Source organism: Battus philenor, unplaced genomic scaffold, assembly GCF_028537555.1.
Source record: "Battus philenor isolate CCGP_79_NKW_IND1 unplaced genomic scaffold, ilBatPhil1.0.hap1 SCAF_25, whole genome shotgun sequence".
Lineage (NCBI taxonomy): Eukaryota > Metazoa > Arthropoda > Insecta > Lepidoptera > Papilionidae > Battus > Battus philenor.
In genome coordinates this window covers 9,715,746-9,735,289 of record NW_027181688.1, presented here as the reverse complement: position 1 = coordinate 9,735,289, position 19,544 = coordinate 9,715,746, and the positions used below count along the sequence as shown (strand labels likewise).

Below are 19,544 nucleotides of genomic sequence, written 5' to 3'. Positions count from 1 at the left end.
GCGTTTAGTAATAATATGTAATTTTAATATTACAACAGACACACTTACTTATTGGTGTATAGATATGTTTCTTTTAATCCTTAATATAATAATATATTTATTGAACGTAATAATTTCAGTTATTTACTCGTGAAATTAGATACACAAAAAAATACTAATAGTAAATAGATACAAAAAATTTCTTAGTTGTTATTGGTATCCATGGATGTATGTGTCTGTGTTATGTTTTAGCCTGTGGACGTGTGCAAACGAAAAGATTTAGCTTGAGAATACGTATGTACCGCATCGCACTGGTCTTCCGTACTCCCGTGGTTTTAATTAAAAAATTAATAGTAATATAAGGAATAAAAAATCAAAATACTTTATATTAAAATTAATTTTTGTTTACTATATTTCCCAACAGACTTTGTACTGATAGTAATTATTGGCCTGTCGTATTTACATAAAGTTCAGAGTGATTAATATATACAGAGTGATTGGAAATAGGTGTAAAATCTATAAAGCATTTTGCAGACAAATACATTCATCCTTTTAAAGCTTTTACATCTATAACAAATCATCCTGTATATTGGTGTATTTGCTTTTATATTTATTTTCTATTCGCTTCCGTTAAAAATATGCAAAACAGCAATTACGGAAGGAAGTTCTCTTTTAAAATATGATAATAATATGTTACTTCGGATGTGAAAGGATCGAATTATCACATTTGTGATACGCGTGACATAAAAATTAAAAATGGAACAGTTTCAATATGTCGGATCATTAAAAATCAACTTCCGATATGAATTTGCATACGCCTTAAGAAAATAACACTTGATTAAAATCGATAAAATTTAATTGTAACAATTTGAAAACATAATAAAATAATTTACCAATTCAATGGTGTTATGTAATTGAGATATCGAAATTTTACGGGTGTGTAATTTATATTATGTAAGGCTAATTGTACAAGGATGCAAAATATTTTAGAATTTCTTTTTAACTCGTGTCACCATTTAGACCCGTAGCTCAGGGGTCAAATCTTACCTTACTTATAGAGAATCACGGGAGATTCGACAGTCTACTTTACATGATTTTTTATAATTATCATTAGGATCTATATTTCACAGACATTAGCGTCCGTGCCTTTGTTTTTATATTTACTTTCAAAATTTCCGAAATTTTTGCTCACGTACTTGCATGTTACTGTGTTTGAGTCTCTTAAAGTATTTACTAATTTAAATCGTAAACTATTTAAAACTAAGTTGAAATCAACTAAATATTGATTATTTTTTTTAAAACATTGCCGTCTTGTTCGTTTTTAGTGCCCTAACAATGTCCAATTTTTAAAACTACGGTCCGTTCGACCTCGTCCATTCTCCTCTTTGGCGTGACTAAATAATGGCGTTTCACAAATTGTAAGTAGGGAGTATGTACGTATCAATGGAGACTGATAATATTTTAAGAAGCTTTTAAGAACTGTTGTTTGAAAAAACTTGCATTTTCCATATTTAGTACGTGTCGAGACTTGAATAGCGCAGTTTTCGTCCGCAATGAATGAACAAATCATTTATAACACATTGTTGACCGGCTATTTTACTGAAAATTTATCTCATGTCACCGGCTACTATTTCGTAATTAATACAAATAAATAAACTTTAACTTCGATAAAAATAAACTTTATTTATTATTCAACTTAATATTTATTTTATAGCAGTATAACAATTGCCCATTTACCTACCTAACAGCTTTTATAAATATATCTAGTATAGCTTTGTTTTCTCTTTGAAGAATCTACTCTACGCATTATTTTTTCTAAAACGTGGTCACTTACTTATCCGGAAAATCTAGTGTAATATCATGTTCGTTCCTCTCTTCTTTCAAATCGTCGTCTCTATCAGATGCTTTTATATTTCTTTTTTGATATTTTGGTAGTCTAATATCAGAGTCGCTCTTTTCTTTCGTAATCACGCGGACAATCAGATAAAGCATCCGCGTGTTTCATTGAAAGATTCTACATTACGTTGTGTCGTTGTTTTTTTATTGAATATATTTAAAACAAAAGATTTGGTGGGTGTTATAAGCGAGAGAAATAGCTTGTGTTATATGGATTAACAATTACACTGTATGGTCGCCAATAGAGTAAACAACAGCGATGTGAAAAAAACGCATCACGAATTTACTCTTGACCGGTCAAAAATCCAACTCCAAAGGTCAAAACTCCAAATTGACGAGACCCGGGATCGTGGTTACTTTTGCGCGAGTCTTATGCCTTGCAATGGGCGTCTATCGTCTAATTGTGATGTGATGTGATGATGACTCCGAATGGTTAGTTCAGATAGTCAGTGAACATCAAAAAAACTAAAGCTGTCGATGGAATGAACTTTTTATTAGCCTACTTCACTTTTTTGACACCCACTCACAGCACAACCAATTAGTTAACTAATCGATTCTCAATTTTTTTTTGTCGAAAATTTAAATCGTGGTTGGAACTTAGCCGAAATACAAATTTAAATATTTAGATCTAATCTTCGGATTTTTGCAGAGTTTTTTGAATATGGTAGAAATGTAGTTGCAAGGGTTCCTCCTGTCACGTGTTAAATCAGAGATTCTCAAAGTTCGAGCACCTCTGGTTTAAATAAATCTGTACGCATTACTGTAATCAAAAATTACTATTTGTTACGTCTAGAATAACACCGGGATCGGTTAAATTTTGAAAGATGTCTATGTGACAAAAAGACTTAACTGGAATTTTTCATCGCTACACTTACTTACATACACCTTTCTTTTGTTGCAGGATCTAATACCACAACAGGATACAGAGTCCTATTTACTTAAAACTCAAAATGCCATCACCAACCTTCAAGCGAAGCTGCAGTCTTCCAGAACGAACAATTTCTCCAATATTCCGTCCCAGCTTACATCAAGCCTCATCAGTGAGAAGACGGCCGTCTCCCGTCTCCCACTGTCCCAGCTCAGTAGATCCAACTCCTTAAATTACCGGCTCAGACGAAAGGATACGTCCGGAGACAGCAGTCCGCTCAGAAGTCCCGGTCATTACGTTATCACCGGGTCAAATAAGCCCGATAGCACTAAGATACTCCTCAACACGGCGTCACGTTCCTTGGAGACTGATAGGCGACCAGATTCCAACATGAACAGTCCATCATCAGACCGAGGGCTTTGCAGCAATAGCTCTGACGATAAAACACTGTCCAACAAGCCCCACTACAAGCCATCGCCCCACAGACACGCGCGACACAAAGTCACAGAAACAAAGCACTCCTCCGAGTACAATGACATGAAGAACGCGAACCCAGCGGTGTGTCTCAAGGCGGTGCTTAAGAGCAACGCACTAGACGCTAAGCTCTATCCACGGATCGACCAAACGCGTTGCCAAGGAGACGCCAAGAAGTCTCATCAGCGCTTCTACAGTGACACAAGCAAGCAATTCAAACCCGTCCGTCCTAGCAATAATGCCGCTTTTGGCGTATCAATCAAACGCTCAAGTTCCTTCAGTACGGTTAATAGGAATAACAACTATATAGATGCCAGGATAACATCGAGGAGGTCCAGCGGGAACTCGGAGGAGTACAAGGATGATTATTTATCCGATGAATCTGATACACCTTCATACAATAAATCACAAGATTTAAGGTTTAAGAGGCCTGGGCATAGGGGACGAATAGGTTCGCCTGATTTGAAGTCAATCGCACCAGCGAATTCTCCCAGATGTCCAAACACTCCGGAAATGCAACGGAAGTTTGGCCCGGGGTTGGTGAGGAACACTGGAAGGGTCGGTGCAAAGGACCGTAGTTCCAGAATGTCGGAACCGCCGTTGTCGAAGGAGGAGAGGAATAAACCCTCAAGTCATCAGAGTAGGAGGATATCGGATCCAACAAGGCAGGCGGTGATGAGTAGGTTAACCAAATCAAGGTCATCTACGAGGGAGCTGCAGCCTAAACTACAGGATAAAGGTACGTGTTATTTGGATACAATTATTTTTTATTAGTTATTTGGGTGCAATAATTACATACATCAACATGTTAAGGTTGTATTTATGTATTTATACGTAATATACGAGATATGGAGATGGCTATGCTCGGGATTTCTTTTCGAAATAGACCGCTGTTTCCGAATGTAGGGCCCACGCACCACAGGGGGGGCAAATCAGCTTTTATGTTAAAAATAATTTGAATATGTCATATATATATTAAATAAAGTGATCACCCCGCAAATAGTCGCATTTTCACGTCCACTTCTACAATCTAGTTTGTCAATAAAACGACGAATTTAATATTTGTTCTTTCCGATAGGCTTTGTTAAAAATATATACTTAAACAAATAATGTGAATTAATTAATATTTTATTAAAACGATAATTAACCATGTTTTATTTGTAAATAATTAACAGTGACCTATGAAATATATTGCCAACAGGGTCAGTGTTGCCATTTTCAGTAAACACGCGAAACGAAAGAGAATGCAAGGATTTTGTTTACAGTAGCGCCGGTCAGGGTTCTAGCCGTTGGTAGAAAACGTTTGCCGGGAATCGAACCTGTAATATATTCTAAGCCATAATCTCTAAGTAAACCCTCGAGTATGTTTTACAACGTTTAGTGGTTCGACAGATATTTGTGACTTTCTTAAAGTGTTAGTGGGCGGGGCATATCGCTTGTGCAACCCACTGTTGGGGCCGAAAGGTACTAGAAAAGCGATCAAGTACCGGTAGACGTGCCGAGGGTATTCCCCCATTAGATAAACCGATAACAATCGCGGGAAGTTGCTTGATACGAGCAGCGCATGGCCAGTCATCATTTCCCTCACCAGATTAGTGAAGGAATTTCGATTTACTTAGCTGACAGCGAATTTTAAAAGCCACGCGTGTAATCGACAAAGCAATAGACACAAGGCAATAGAAACATAGACAATAGGCATGTTTGTTTCATGACAGCCGATTCGTCTGGGCGCCCGTTCAAATGATTCGTTCCGTCGCAAAGCGTTGCCTCCAATGACCGCAGTGATTGTGATCTACCGGTTACTAGTGATGTGCTTTCACCTTCTCTGGTATTGTACTAATAAACTGGTATAACTATTTTTGTTTAAGAAAAAATAATAATTTAATAATTTTATAGAAAACTATATTATGGTACATATTAAAATTAATCTTAATATTTAATAAAATAAAAATGTGTTACATGCCAGTTATTCCCCTGAACAAATATAACATTACATTATACTATTTTTTAACAAAACTTGGGCGATTGGTTACACGTGTAAAAGATTTAGTCTTGAATGTATGGAGTATATGTGTTAGCGAAAGGCTTTAAATGAATATTTAATGGAATCAGGCGTTACCTTGCGGAAGTCCATCCTAAGTAAGAAAAGGACCAATATTTCACCACTTCCGCGCATGCAGTGGTAGTCATGCAACAAATGCACCGCCCGCCAGCCCGCTTATAAATGCGTATGCGGCAAACAATACGAATCACACAACCGCCACCGCCAAATTACTTAACACGTGTTTCACCCCTCCACGGGGCATCTTCAGGAGTTATGTTACACCGATTAGTGCCAAACACAGAGTTTAAATGAAGCTTTACACTTATTTTCAATCACTCTGTAAAACTATCGGAATGAGACTGGCCAAATCTTTTAGCAGTTAAAAGTCTACAGGGACAGATAATAAATAAAAAAATATTTATTGCATTAATACGAATTTCGGAAACGCTTTTTTTTCACTATATTATTAATACGTTATTATTTAATTCTGAAAGTATGGAATTTTGTGCAGGATGTACTATAGATTATTCGACATCACAAGCCTTATTCAAGCCTTAAAACCATTTTACACGTATGACCAATCACCCTGTGTAAAATTAAGTTTTTATTTTTGATTGTTCTGTCGGTATGCTAATATTTATTTTGGTATTAAAATACAAAGACCAAAGACAAGGGTAGGCGCAGCACTACTTGTCGATTTAAGTTGACCCCGTTTCTACAGAGGCGTCGAGTAATCGTTGCTGTGACCACGTATTTCGTCAGAGCCCTTAAGTAATAGAATATAAAATAACATACTTAATTGGAAGATTTCTTAATAGTCATTTTTAGGTTTCTGGGACGTATTAAATAGGATTATTTTGTCGTTGTTAATCACAACATCATTATTATGTTAGTTGTGACACGCCCACTGTTGGATATAGACTTTGCCTATAGGCTATAAAACCGGTTTTTTTGTGACTCCTGCTATTGGGGACTTCTCGTACAACCCCTGTCTTAGGTTCACATTTTTTAGCAAAAATATTTATTCATTTTTTATTATTTCCTTATTCTTCTTTTGTCCACCTCAATATCTCTCACTCGTTCTCGTTTTTTTCTTCATAAAGTCTTTCATTCTTTTACTTTTTATACATAGCCTCTTTTTCTTCACCATTTGCTTCTAGACTGCTTTTTTTTTAATATATATATTGTTTATCTATATTTATGTCAATTCTGCTTTATAGTTTTTATTTTCTTTTAATGTTATAACTTTTTTTCTTTATCATAGATTTTCCTTTACTTTTTGTCGGCAAGCACAGCGTCCGGCTTTGTGAGGATCGAAGACGCTGGATGCATGCCGTTTTCAACCGGTCCTATTATAAATCTATGGGAGAGGTTTATATCCATCCGTGGATGTGCAACGGTTAAATTAATGATGATCAAACTGTTATTTATTATCCTTATTTACCTTTGATGCATATCTAAATGCAAGGCATATACCTTCCTCAAAAATCGCCACGGTGACAGTCCTGCTCTGCCCGCAACCAGTGACTTACCGCGACCTAACATATGTCACGGTCCAACTAGTAGGGCCACTCGAGAATCTTTCGAACCCAAAGGTTGCACAAGCGCTGTGACCACACACACGGTGTAGTTCATAGGTCTGGATAATGTGCCGGAAGTCATGACTTACAACGGGCATCCTTTTGTTGTGTGTTCCACGTATAATGAACGTCGAGGAAGTCGGCTGGTCGTGACAAGATTGTCGTGGGTGTCATAAGTACAAAGTGAATAAGACAAGTGTGTTTTATTAAAGGATTTATTTCAACAAGAAATTAAATAGATAACAATCTTTTAATGTACTTAAGATGTAATTGCGAAAAAAAATGTTTATAATTATGTGAAACAGGGATGATCAACACTCGGCCCGCCGGCAGCTTGCGGGTCTTTTAACAATTTTTTGCGGTCCTGTAAGCATTTCGAAAATTGAATTTATTTAATTGACTTTTTCACATCAATATATCGTCATAAAATTAATAAAGTTGAAATAGCATACATACTAAAATGAAATAGTTTGTATCGTGTTAGTTAGTTGCATAGCGAATTTTTCAAACATGCAATAAGAACGCGGCGAGTCAGCGCATTTTTTTTCTATTGAATTTGTAAATAAAAGCTTTACTTTTTTAATTTTTACTTTTTTATTTTAATATTTGTGATATGTGTGGTAATCGGGATGCAGGGATTGAATTTAAAAAGTCTTTCGTGGGGCACAAAAATTTGTTTTAAAAAGAACTCCTAACTTAAACTGCGCACGCTCCTTCGTCGTTCAACCGTCGTCAGTCTCCCTTCCTCTTACACGACTCTCGCTTGCACCATCTGACTTTCCTATTCACGCATGTTATTACGTTCGATTCCACATATATATAATTTTAGCTTATAAATAAGTGGTATTTTATGTTCGGCCCGGCAAACAATTTTAAAATTTAAATTAGCTCGTCGAGTAAAAAGGTTGCTCACCCCTGATGTAAAGCGACACCAAGTAATTCACCGACATAGCTCGATGAGTTGCTCCTCTAAAGTTTCAGTAAGCGCAACATATCGCTCGTGCTTTCGGTGGCAACGGCGACCGGTTAGGTTCTCGAGTGACGATCACTAGACGGTAGACGAACTGCGAGGGTAGATCCACCATTAGGTAGACCACTAAAATATCAAGGTCACAGAGAGTCAACTAGATGCGTGTATCGCATCCGGTCATCACTTTTAACTTATATGCTATATACACTACGCTGTACCCGCGACTTTGGCCGCGTGGAATTAAAAAAAATTGTTTATTTTCTATATATTAGTCTTTTTCCTTAAAGAATTTTTCTAAAATAATACTAGCCTAGGTTACCCCTTATTACATCAGCATTCTGCCAGTATAAATCCCCCCGACAAAGCCATTTCAGAGATTAGCTTGATCAAACCGACGGATAAAATATAAAAAAAGTTACTTTGGTATATGTACGCATGTATATTAATATGCTTGCAGTAAGAAGCATTTATTTTAATGTTACAAACAGACACTCCGATTTTGTTTATTTGTGTATATAATACCTACTGTGTGCTTTATGCTATATATAATTATTATAGAATTATCAAACACATACTACAAACACTTAATATATACACTAGGTACGCAATGTCATAGTACATTATTATTGGTTTCGTTTTTTTTTCTTTTAAGTCTACTATGGTAAAATTATTTCTATTTAGTAATAATTTGCACTTCGAAATTTGTATTGTGCATCTATATTTATTATTGCTTATATTCTTATATGTACGGGACCACAGATTAAATAAATAAATAATTTTATTTTGTATTTAGAATTAGGTAACATACAAGTGGCAAACATGAAATAAATAAAACAGAAAGTTATGTGAATAAGCAAAATAGTTTAATTGTGATATAATGTGAAATTAAATAAATATATTAATTAAGGATATCAATTAGCAAAGCAAAAATGTTAATATTTACAATACCGGGATTTGTAATGGTTGAGTTACGAGGTGATGGAAGTAAGGTGAAGTGTGAAAGAAAAAAAAGTATGCTATGAAATGCTAGATAAATTGTAGAAATTAAGTTGAAGATATAAAAGATTTTGTAAAAAAAAATAAAAAGATTGTACAGTTTCCGGCGATAAATATTGCACATCGACCTTTGGAAAGAGACAATCAGCTAATTTCGGCTTCGTAGAGTGTTATCTCTGTCACACGAAATACAGCGACTGACAATACATCACATAAGTATTGTGGAACAGAGATAGTGCTGTACGAAGTCGAAATTACCCGATTAATGCCCAGTATGCTCTGTCCCATAAATACTATAGGGGAGAACGAGAGACCTAAATCGACGGGGCCATAAAAAAGGTTGCATTAATAAACTTTGTCGAGTCAAAAGCTATTTATTGAATATATTGGTTTTTGTTTGTTGTGGAAAAATGCATCACGATATATACGAAACTTCATGAACTGTCTTGATAGATTTATTTATTAATATTAATCAAGGGAAGTCCCTTAATATGGACAGCCGTAGACCAGTCATCGAGTTGATCTTTGGGGAAGGACTATGCCTTACAATGGTCGACTATCCGCTGATATGATGTAGTCCAGTAGAAAAAATAAATAAATAAAACTTTTTCTGGGTTCGTTATTTTGTTTCACAAATTAAAATCTTAACAATAAACAATAATTTATTACAAAAACATTTTATATATTTTGTATATGTTTATGTTTTTAATAAAATGATTTATTGTACACGATATTTTTTTGTTTTATGAAAAAAACTATGCTTATTCATATTGGTTTGGAAGTGTTACCAATCGTGTTTGATATGAAATTTAAAATAATGTTTGAAATAAAGAATTTTAGATTATTTTATTATATACAATATAAAGGTAATTTTAATGTATTTCCAGGTCAAAAGAAACCCAGCCAGCATCGATCGTCCTCGGCCCTCGCTACGAAGGAAGTCGAATTCTCCAACTGGAAGAAGAGATCTTCTTACGATCCAATGAAAGCGGCGCAGGAGGGCAAAAAGAGACAGCAGATGGCTAGGCGGCAGGAGTGCAATAAGGACGACCTTAGCTCACCCAGGTACTTCTTCTTCTTTTTAGCCGATGGACGCGGATGGGGCGGTCTACCCATTACGCGTCTACCGGCTCGTGTTCGACATTTAAAAACCTTCCGGCCCCAACGGCTATCTCTTGCACGACTGATATGTCCTTCAGACTTCTACTGCCACTACAGACTAGCAATTGTTCGATCTACATCGGTGATCTTAGTTCCTCTGTGAATCACCTCATTCCTGATTAGATCTCGCAGCGAAAGATCGAGCATAGGCCCTGGAGCCTTCTCATGAAGCTCGTAAGTGACCACGTCTCGGATTAGTCTATCATCACCGGCACGCATTGGTCGAAAACCTTCGTCTTTAAAATTATTTTCGGTAAGAAGAGGTTTCGTCTTTCCCGAACGCTGTCCATCCGAGGGAGGGTACCACATAGGTACTACTCGTAACTAAAAATAATTAAACTTGAGAGAGTAATTGAGTATTTCACCTGAAATGATTTTATAGTAAATAAAATATGTACAATCCCATATAATGTCTTTAAATTACCTTGTAAAAAATTAAGTTAATAAAACAAAACTATCACTGAAACAGTCTGGAAATACAAGAACTTTTTTTATAGTAAACTGGTTCAAAATCACTTTTTTCACTTAAATAATTAAGTGAAAAAAGTGATTTTGCTACTACTACCGTGCAGTCGTTAAGAGTTGAGTTACCATGTTGCCGGTGATTTGTTTTTGCGATCACTGTTGTATCTGATGCATTGTATATGTCTAGGTAGCTGAGATAGGAGACCCTACCTATTATTTTTGTATTCATTACGTCGACAATTCCATTGAAATTTTTATATACCGCGTAAAAATTAATAGGGCAGAAAAGGCTCAAAAAATTTACAATTTATTGTTCTAGACTAAAAGAACGGCATATTACGCCTTTTGGTCTAGTCATTTAATGAACATGATTTTGGCTATTCCATTTAAAGCCTGCTCATATTATAATTCAGTAATTAAAGTGTAAAAACAGTCTGAGTCTAGGCCTCTAGGCCTCAATATAAATATATTTCTTTTAATTAAAAAAATACATTATTTCCAGCCATTCCTCACCAGTTCACCGATCTCAATCTTTCCACACAACCAACATTGCTGACTTGGAGACGCTGGATTACTCGTCAGAGGACGACCAGATGCTCACGACCCTGCCGATTGACCCGATGATCACGTCCACCCACTCTGACATACTGGATCTGAGGCCGAAGGACTTCAGCAGGGAGACTCTAAGGAGGCAGGCGTTGACTAATGACGTGGTGCTTTCTAGAAATTACGTTACTAGTTTTCAGGTGAGTGTTATTTATTTTTTTATTTTATTTCCATATACTACTTGTAATACTAGGTATTAGAAATGGTCATTTTTTGACACATTATATACAGGGTGATTGGTTATAGATGTAAAAACTTAAAAGGGTTGATTGTTAGCTCATTTGCTGATGTCAATTATTGTATGGTACACCCTATCTAAAAGTCAATGGCTTCAGAAATAAAAAATAACGTAATGAGACAGTAAGAAGGCGTGTTTTCAAAATTTGGATTACTGCATATTTAAATTAATTAATGTTTACTGCATCCCTGCAGACTTTATACTGCCATAAGTTTAATTAAAGTGACAAATTTCAGAATGATCACTTTATTATACAAGGCTAGATTGGAAATAAGTGTAAAAGCCTTAAATATTTTTTCTGGCAAATGAGCTAACACCTTTAAAGATTTTATGTCTATAACCAATCATCCTGTTTAATAAGGTCAAAGGATTCAAGAGAAAAAAACCCTTTTTATTCTTTTATTACAGGTGAATCAACCTTCAGAAAAATCAAAACGCAAAGATGCCGACAAGCGAAAGACATACATAGTAGAAGACATCACTCCAACAAAAGAGAACGTTGACTTCCTTCCGAGAAGAGACGACTCGGCTGTTGACAAGAGAAAGACTTTTATACTAGACAGTGATACGAATTCTACCACTAATGGGAGTAGTCCGAGGAACTCCTCGATATTCAGTCATGAGAAGAATTCGCTTACAACAGGCACCAGTGATACAGAAGGAGAGAGCGGGACGGAGAGTGCACCTGTGGTTATGAGGCACCAGGCGGGGAAGAAAGGGACGGCACAAGCTAAACAGAGGTATAATATCTAAATCCTTACTTCTTAAAGTGGTCCAGGTCAGCAGTGGTTTACGAGAGACTCGACGAGAGACGTTGGGCAGACAAGATTAGGGTTAAAATTCGTAGGCGGGAGGTACAAGGTTTATTTATTTTTGATAATGAAGGACTTAAATATTGGTTTTGGTAACATTTTCGACTGTAAGTAGAAAGTATATATATGTTCGCTTCACATTTTTTTTTCCAAGTTTTGAGAGTATGGTAGAAATGTGCCCGCAGAGTGTCCTCTGCATCAAGCTAAATTTTGAAAATGGTCTACGACAAAAAAGGTTTGATAAACTTAAATCGTAACAGATCGATTATAATTCGTTCTTAATATCAAAACTTTTGGACATAAAGGTCTGAATCAATTGTGTTCACATATGTTGTAGATTATTCATGGGTTATTTATCATTATTCTGTTATTGTAACAAAAACTCTCAATGAATCTAAATTTTTCCTATATCAAAAAGGGTTGTGTTATTTTGTTTTGAAAATCGCACCGTTTCAGTATGTCTTTGTAGCTCAATGGCAGTAAATGTAGTCTGGCCTCACTTATAAAACACGAGTCATTCTAAAAAAAAATTTGCCGTTTTTATATATATTTTTTAAAATAATTATATCACGGGCTTTTTATTTGGAGATTGATTCGATTGCCAGCAGTTTTAAGGATGGTGAAAGAATGGATGCAAGTAGTGATGCCTAGCATTATTATAAATCATCAAAGAAATAGACCTACGATTCAAAGTCAGTCTTCTGTCATATTTTCATGTTCAGAAATAGAAGAAACACCAACATTTACAAATAAAACTTCGATAGATGTGTTCTTTAAAGCAAAAATTTTTTTTTTGGAATCTTCTGGATCTAGATGTACAACCCCCTCACGATGGTACACCCAAAACATATTTTAATTCAACGGAAAATCTGTACGAAAAGAATTATTAAAATTGATTGATTTTTGTCTAAATGAGTGTTTCATATGACGACATCAAGTCAAAATATGTCCCACAGTCTTCGTGTGTTCTTGCATAAATTGCTTGGAAGTCAAACCGTTACCATATTGCCCAGATATGGTAATAAAAATTGAATCTTATTTATATAGGTACAGCGGTGATTATTCAATGTCATCGTCGACCACCTCGATAAGCCAACAGCAGAAGCGGCCCAAAGAGATCCAGCCTAGGTACATGGACATATCCAAGTACAAATCTGAGAGCTCGCCCAAGAACTTCCTGAGACGGGACCCCAGCAAGACATACGTTGGTGTGTTGAACCACACGGACAAGGCTGTGAGCAAGGGTTCTGCTCAGCATTATGAGATGGGTAAGGCTTGTTATATTTTCTATCTTTATAACTATAGACAGACTAATGGAATAAAGGCCCAGTTCTAAAAGACTTTAGATGTAAAAATATAATTTAACTTGGATAAATGAAGTCCTCAATTATTTTAATATTATAAGCAGTATTGTTGATCATCTGAGAAAATCCGGCTAGAAACTTAACAGTAGCTGTTTTAAAATGAAATTAAACATAAAGTTTTTAACATTTTACACCTATATCCAATCAAAATTTTAAATAATCGCTCTGAAACTTTATTGCAGTGTGACATGCAATAATTTTGGCAGTACAAAGTCTGCAGAGAAAGATAGTAAACAATAATTAATTGTAATATAAAATAATCAGAGTTTGGAAAACAATTTTTATTATTGTATTATTATTATGTTGATTTTTGGTGTACCATACATTAATTGGTAGCAAGTGATCTATATTTTAATACCTTTAAAGCTCTTATACCTATCAACCTGCCTATATATAGTACCCAGCAATAAATACTGCACATCGACCTTTGGAAAGAGGCAATCGGCTAATTTCGGCTTCATTCATTCCGATTGTCTCTTTCTAAAGGTCGATGTGCAATATTTATCGCCGGGTACTGTACTCATAAGTTGTATTTAAATATTTTATCACATATTATTATGTAGAGGTTTCTCTTAGAACTTTTGTTTTGGTAAATTAAAGGACTTAACTTTAACTATATTGATATTTTTACTTATATAGGTAGTACTTATTTTTACTTATATAGTCAGTTATAGATGCAAAAAAGAACTCATTTCCTGTCGATTAAAATATTTCTTACTAGATCTAATAATTAATGGTTTCAGAAATAATAGATAATGTATGATTTTTTAAAATTCAGATTAATACATATTGAAATTAATTATTGCTACTATATGTCTCTACATATCTGTACTGTCAAAAATTATTGGCCTGTCGCATTCTTATAGAAAATATAAATTAATGTAACATATTTCGTATACTAATGTTTTCGAATCATCATATTATGTCATAATAATTAATGTTTGACAGAACAAAAGAAACAAGAATTAGAGAAGTGGAAACGGAGAGCATCGTACGATCCAAGAAAGGCGGCAGCGCTTGGGAAAACTAGTAAGGTCACTCCGAAGACGGCCAGGTCTGTATTTACAAAAACATATATATTTATCATCTATTTCATTATATATATTTGTTTTTATATTATCTGTATTTTATTTATTTTTATTTTGATCATATGTAATTAAATGTATGATGTATATGTTTGTTTGTTGTGTGTTTAAAATAGTGATTTGAATAACCAAAATTTTTCTCCTATTTGTAAATTCTAGAGCGTGACAGACGTCAAAATGCATGCAATTCTGGCTAAAGTGACATGAGGGCGGCCATCTTGTTTTGTAAGGTCAGTTAAGATGGCGTCTCGGGGGATGATTGGCACTTTTCACTTCAGCTTCAATATTCGCTTGGTGCATTTATAACTTAAGGTTACCTGTTACTTACAAATTGCTTATGGGGTTACATATTAAAGGCTGGCTCATACGCTTACGCCATTTTGAATCATTTAATTGGATAACTTGTACTTATACTTTACTAATGATAGATTATTAAAATATCATTACTACAAATAAAGGCTTAGCCAAATCATTATTATGTTTTAATTCTTATACAACTGAAACCTGTTTAGGTGCAATTTTTTATGTGCGTTTTTTTTTGGTGAGGTATAAAATAATTTTTAAAAATTCGAACATTATTAACAAAGTTGTTATGATTAAATATCGCTACAAAGACATACAGTACCCGGCGATAAATGTTGCACATCGACCTTTCGAAAGAGGCAATCGGCTAATTTTGGCTTTGTAGAGCGTTGTCTCTGTCGCACAACTGACAAAATGTCACATAGGTAGTGTAGGACAGAGATAATGGTTTACCAAGTTAAAATTCGCCGATTGTCTCTTTCCAAAGGTCGATGTGCAATATTTATAGCCGGGTACAGTAAAAGCGTCTAGTGAATCAAGTCGTTGTAAAAACCGATAATTCACTACATTATAACAGATAAAAAGTTTAAAAGACTGCCATGTACTTATCTTCAAGTGATGGAAGCGATTTTGAATCAATTTACGAAAAGAAAGTTAGTTTATTCAAATTACCAAATATAATGGCTATAGAATTTTGTTATTACGTAAGATTTTTTAAGTTTTTTTACGTGAAGCTTTTTATAACGTGCATATTGACCGCATAAAACCATACATTTTAATTATGTTACGAAAGATATTTTATATAATCTTTTTAGCGATTTTTAATGCATTTTTTATGCAGCGCCTATCACAGGTTTGAGTGTATTCAGTTCTGCCATTTTAACGTTAAAACTCAAGTTATATCGAGTTACGTTAAAATGAACTTATAAAAATAAGTTTCATCACCCGAGGTCAAATATTCGAATGCGTGTTTACTTAGATAATAATAATGGAGAGGCTTTGATGAGTTGCTAATATATAAATTGGAAAAAAGCTTCTGTATGTTTCATTCACTCACTGACATTTCATATTTTATGATACAAAAGTGTTTTCTATGTCAAGTCATATTGTCGGTTTAAGGTAAACATGCAATAGAATATCTGATCTCAGCCCATCAATAACTTTTATAATTAAGAATAATTAAAATAAAAATAATGTAATATAAAAATTTTGATTTTGTGTAATTTTTTTTACAATACCTTCTGTCTACTTATATAAACTTCCATTAAGCTTCAAGTGTATGCACTTATATGAGCACAATAATTGTAAAGTATTTGTTAATGTTTGTAAAATAAATATTTGTAGATCAGTGTTTCCCAACGCTGGGCCCAAGCCTCACTAGGCGACAGTTTTATTGTGAAGGGGGGTTGGTTCATTTTTAAAATGGACTTTCCAAGAATATAACCCTTTTCTCTTCTGGACATTTAAATCAAATTCTTTAATAATTATTAGTATAATTTCGCCTTATGAGACGAAAATATCAACTAAATGTTTGACGTCGTCAAGTCTATCATTTAAGTTTTTTAAATGAATAATGTATAAATTTGAATATTGAAAATTATGTATGACACCTATGTATCCCCCTCTCGATATGGGGGGTTCACATTCATTTTTAAATAAAAAGTAGGGCATGGTTATAGATGTAAGGCCGGTTTAAAACGAATTAAACCAATCGGTTTAAAACGAAAAAAACCGTACAAAACCGAAAAAACCCATTTTTTTCGATTTTAAACGTTTAGTGTTGACGACTATGTTTTTCTTAAATATAAACACATTATCTATTCCAAGCGTAGACATTACCTAGCTAAGTTGAAAAACTATTACCTAGTTAATTATATTGGTTATTTTGAAAAGATTTATCAATCAGTTTCATTCGGTTTAAAACCAAACTCACACACTTGCACTTCTCACGCGGAGAGACGTCAAGATGCAACGTTGCCAGCTCGCCTACTCCACACCACACACACACATACATAGCGTGTTGCGTGCGGACATGTCAGTGTTGCCAATATTGTAAATTAAAATTGTTCAATATAAAGGTACTCGTACCAAATATGCCAAACATTATTAAATAACTAAAATGTAATGAGCTGTTATAAAATTAGATTATTAGGTACCCGACTTTTTCTTGAAAGTAATAAAAAAAACTGGCTAATCTTACACACTCCACTCGACAACGTAATGATCATCATAGTCAAGAAAGTCATGAAAATTTATGAGGCGCCACTATTTTTGTAAAACTGACTGACATTTCTGTCCTAAAATTGCATGTGCATAGCAGTCGGCGGTGGCTCTCTGTCGGCAAACTCTTTGAACAGAAATTGAGGAGTGGACCTTTGAGTAGACCTTAACCACTTGGAAATAAAGGTCAAAACTCCTATCCACAATTTCTTTATGATTTAGGTACATATTTTAATCTATTGTATGTAATATTGTTTCTTTATAATTATAGTACTTTATATGTAATATACTTACCTACATAGGTATAAACTGCATAGGTAACTAACACAAGACCAAGTATTGTCGATAATGATGTGTAAAAACACTGTTCTTATTTTTTAGTAGGCGAGTTTTAAACCGTTTAAAAAGATTTATTTGGGGTTTTAAACCGCCACTTTTGGTTTTAAACGTTTTAAATCGGCTTTTTTACATCTATAGGCATGGTACAAAAAAGATTGGGAAACATTGGTGTATACTAAATAAAATCTGTGACACTAATTTGTACTAATGCCTTAATAGAAGGAACTTATGGACTTTGATATATAACATATATAATTTATTGAAATAATTTATTATATTTATTATCATTGAAAAAATATTGCGTACAAGCTCTGTGTTCCTGGCCACTACGGCCATAATACTTTTGTTTTAAATTATTTAAAATTCAGATTCGAACGCAGATTTGAATTCGGACGCCATTTTTGATTTAGTCGTGGCCATTGCGTTAGGTTCGGGATTTTAAATTGTACATAATTTAGTAATATGTGAATGTATGTTTCTCTATCACTCTCAGTTCTCAAGAAGGAACAGCTCCCTGCTCGAGTATTCCTCTAAAGAAGTACAAATACTTTATTTCGTGGTAACTCCATCTATCGGCTTAAAATTGACACTTAAATTTTATTATTTATTTGGTATACTCTCAGTTATTTAATATTACATGAAACATATTTATAATTTAAAAGAAAAAAAAAAGAAATGCTTTACTATTCACTAAATATATATATGAAAATTAAGCGTAAACTCAAAAAAGGTATTCATTTATAAACATACCAGCTGTTCCCTGCTTTACAATGCGTGGCCTGCGATGCCTTTTGTGGATATAATAATAATACAGCTTTATTTTAATCCATACAAATGACTTAAAATAAGTAATTTTAAATAATAGTTTTGATAATTCTGTATGGAATAAGTTTGTATGGACCCCCTCAGGGTAAAAGCCTCCTCCAAAGCTTTACATTTTTCTATATCTTTGGCAACTAGGGGCCACACGTAACCTGCCGTTGCAACGATCTCATCAGCCCATCTGGCATTAGGTCTTCCTCTCGCTCTGGTACCTCGTGGTCCCGTCCATTTTATAACCATTTGTGTCCACTTGTTATCAGCGAACCTCGCCACGTGACTTAGCTTTGTGGATATTATTTTATATAATCCATTCTTAGTTTTTAATAAGCAAAAAAAAATCTTAAAATTTTACACCTTTAAGAGATATAAGTGAAAATAAATGCATTTTGTTTAATGGACGCTCCATCTACCCCTACTAAAATGCGTTATTAGCTGACTTCAATGCGCAAATAAATATAAAAAGAGTGTCTCATAATAAACAGATTTAATTTAATACAATTAAAATACTGAAATCAAGCTTTTCAAGCACATTCGTGGGCGAGTTTTTATTCCATATATAGGTTCATATTCCTTTAATAAACATGTTAAAAGTGACTAAAATTACGATATTTATAAATGTCTCAATCACATTGATTTTAAATGAAAGGAAATAAATTTTAATTTATATATGTCAGAAAAATAGTTTATTATAAAGATACATTTTAATGCAATTACTGTAGTCTTGGTAGACGATAGTCAAAACCGCGGGTAGTCGCTGGATGCAGGCCCCGCAAGACCAGCTCGTGGCGGTCTTTGGAGGCCTGTACTTTGCAGAAGGGGGTCTTAAAATTTTAATGTTGATTTATTTTTGTTGACGTCCACAGGTTTTTTTTTTAAGTTCCATGGAATTTCTGTGCGCGTATTGAGTTTAAGGCCACATTGCAATGCATTATCATTCACTCTACCAACCAGACAGAAAAACCAAACAGAAAATGATCCTTCAAAAGTCTTTTCTAGAAATGAGATGATATTCGCTCTTTATAGACCTAATTCCTTCAGTAGGGTATAGATAGATTTCGCTGGTATACATTTCGCTCCTACCTCCACGGTATATTAATTCACAGTGCATTTATTTCTAGTTCATTGAAAGTCGTAGAACTTTTTCAACTTATCTGTGTGGTCTTTATGTTCATTCGTCTCTCTCTAGTCCTAATTTATGTTTCAATGTTCTTGCAAGTTAGAATCAGTCCAGTCTAGAAAACATCACCGGCATATATTTTGTTATTCTACATTCTTTCTTGTGTACACTCTGAAAGATAAAAATTTATGACATACGATATGAA

At 34.3% G+C, this 19,544-nt stretch overlaps 1 protein-coding gene across 2 annotated transcripts in view; it reads left to right on the top strand.

Annotated features, from left to right (window-relative positions):
• Positions 1 to 19,544, top strand: part of LOC137924885 (uncharacterized) — an 82,924-nt gene that overhangs the window by 61,823 nt on the left and 1,557 nt on the right. Inside the window, exons 3-9 of one of the 2 annotated variants that reach the window (XR_011107617.1) lie at positions 2,777 to 3,956; positions 9,695 to 9,872; positions 10,936 to 11,179; positions 11,686 to 12,017; positions 13,137 to 13,357; positions 14,402 to 14,507; positions 14,698 to 14,768. Coding sequence is in view for 1 of the 2 variants with exons in the window: in XM_068768271.1 (XP_068624372.1) it covers positions 2,777 to 3,956; positions 9,695 to 9,872; positions 10,936 to 11,179; positions 11,686 to 12,017; positions 13,137 to 13,357; positions 14,402 to 14,507 (2,261 nt within the window). In the remaining variant the exon portion in view is untranslated. The remainder of the gene's footprint in view (positions 1 to 2,776; positions 3,957 to 9,694; positions 9,873 to 10,935; positions 11,180 to 11,685; positions 12,018 to 13,136; positions 13,358 to 14,401; positions 14,508 to 14,697; positions 14,769 to 19,544) is intronic. The other variant, XM_068768271.1, reaches the window with a different exon arrangement.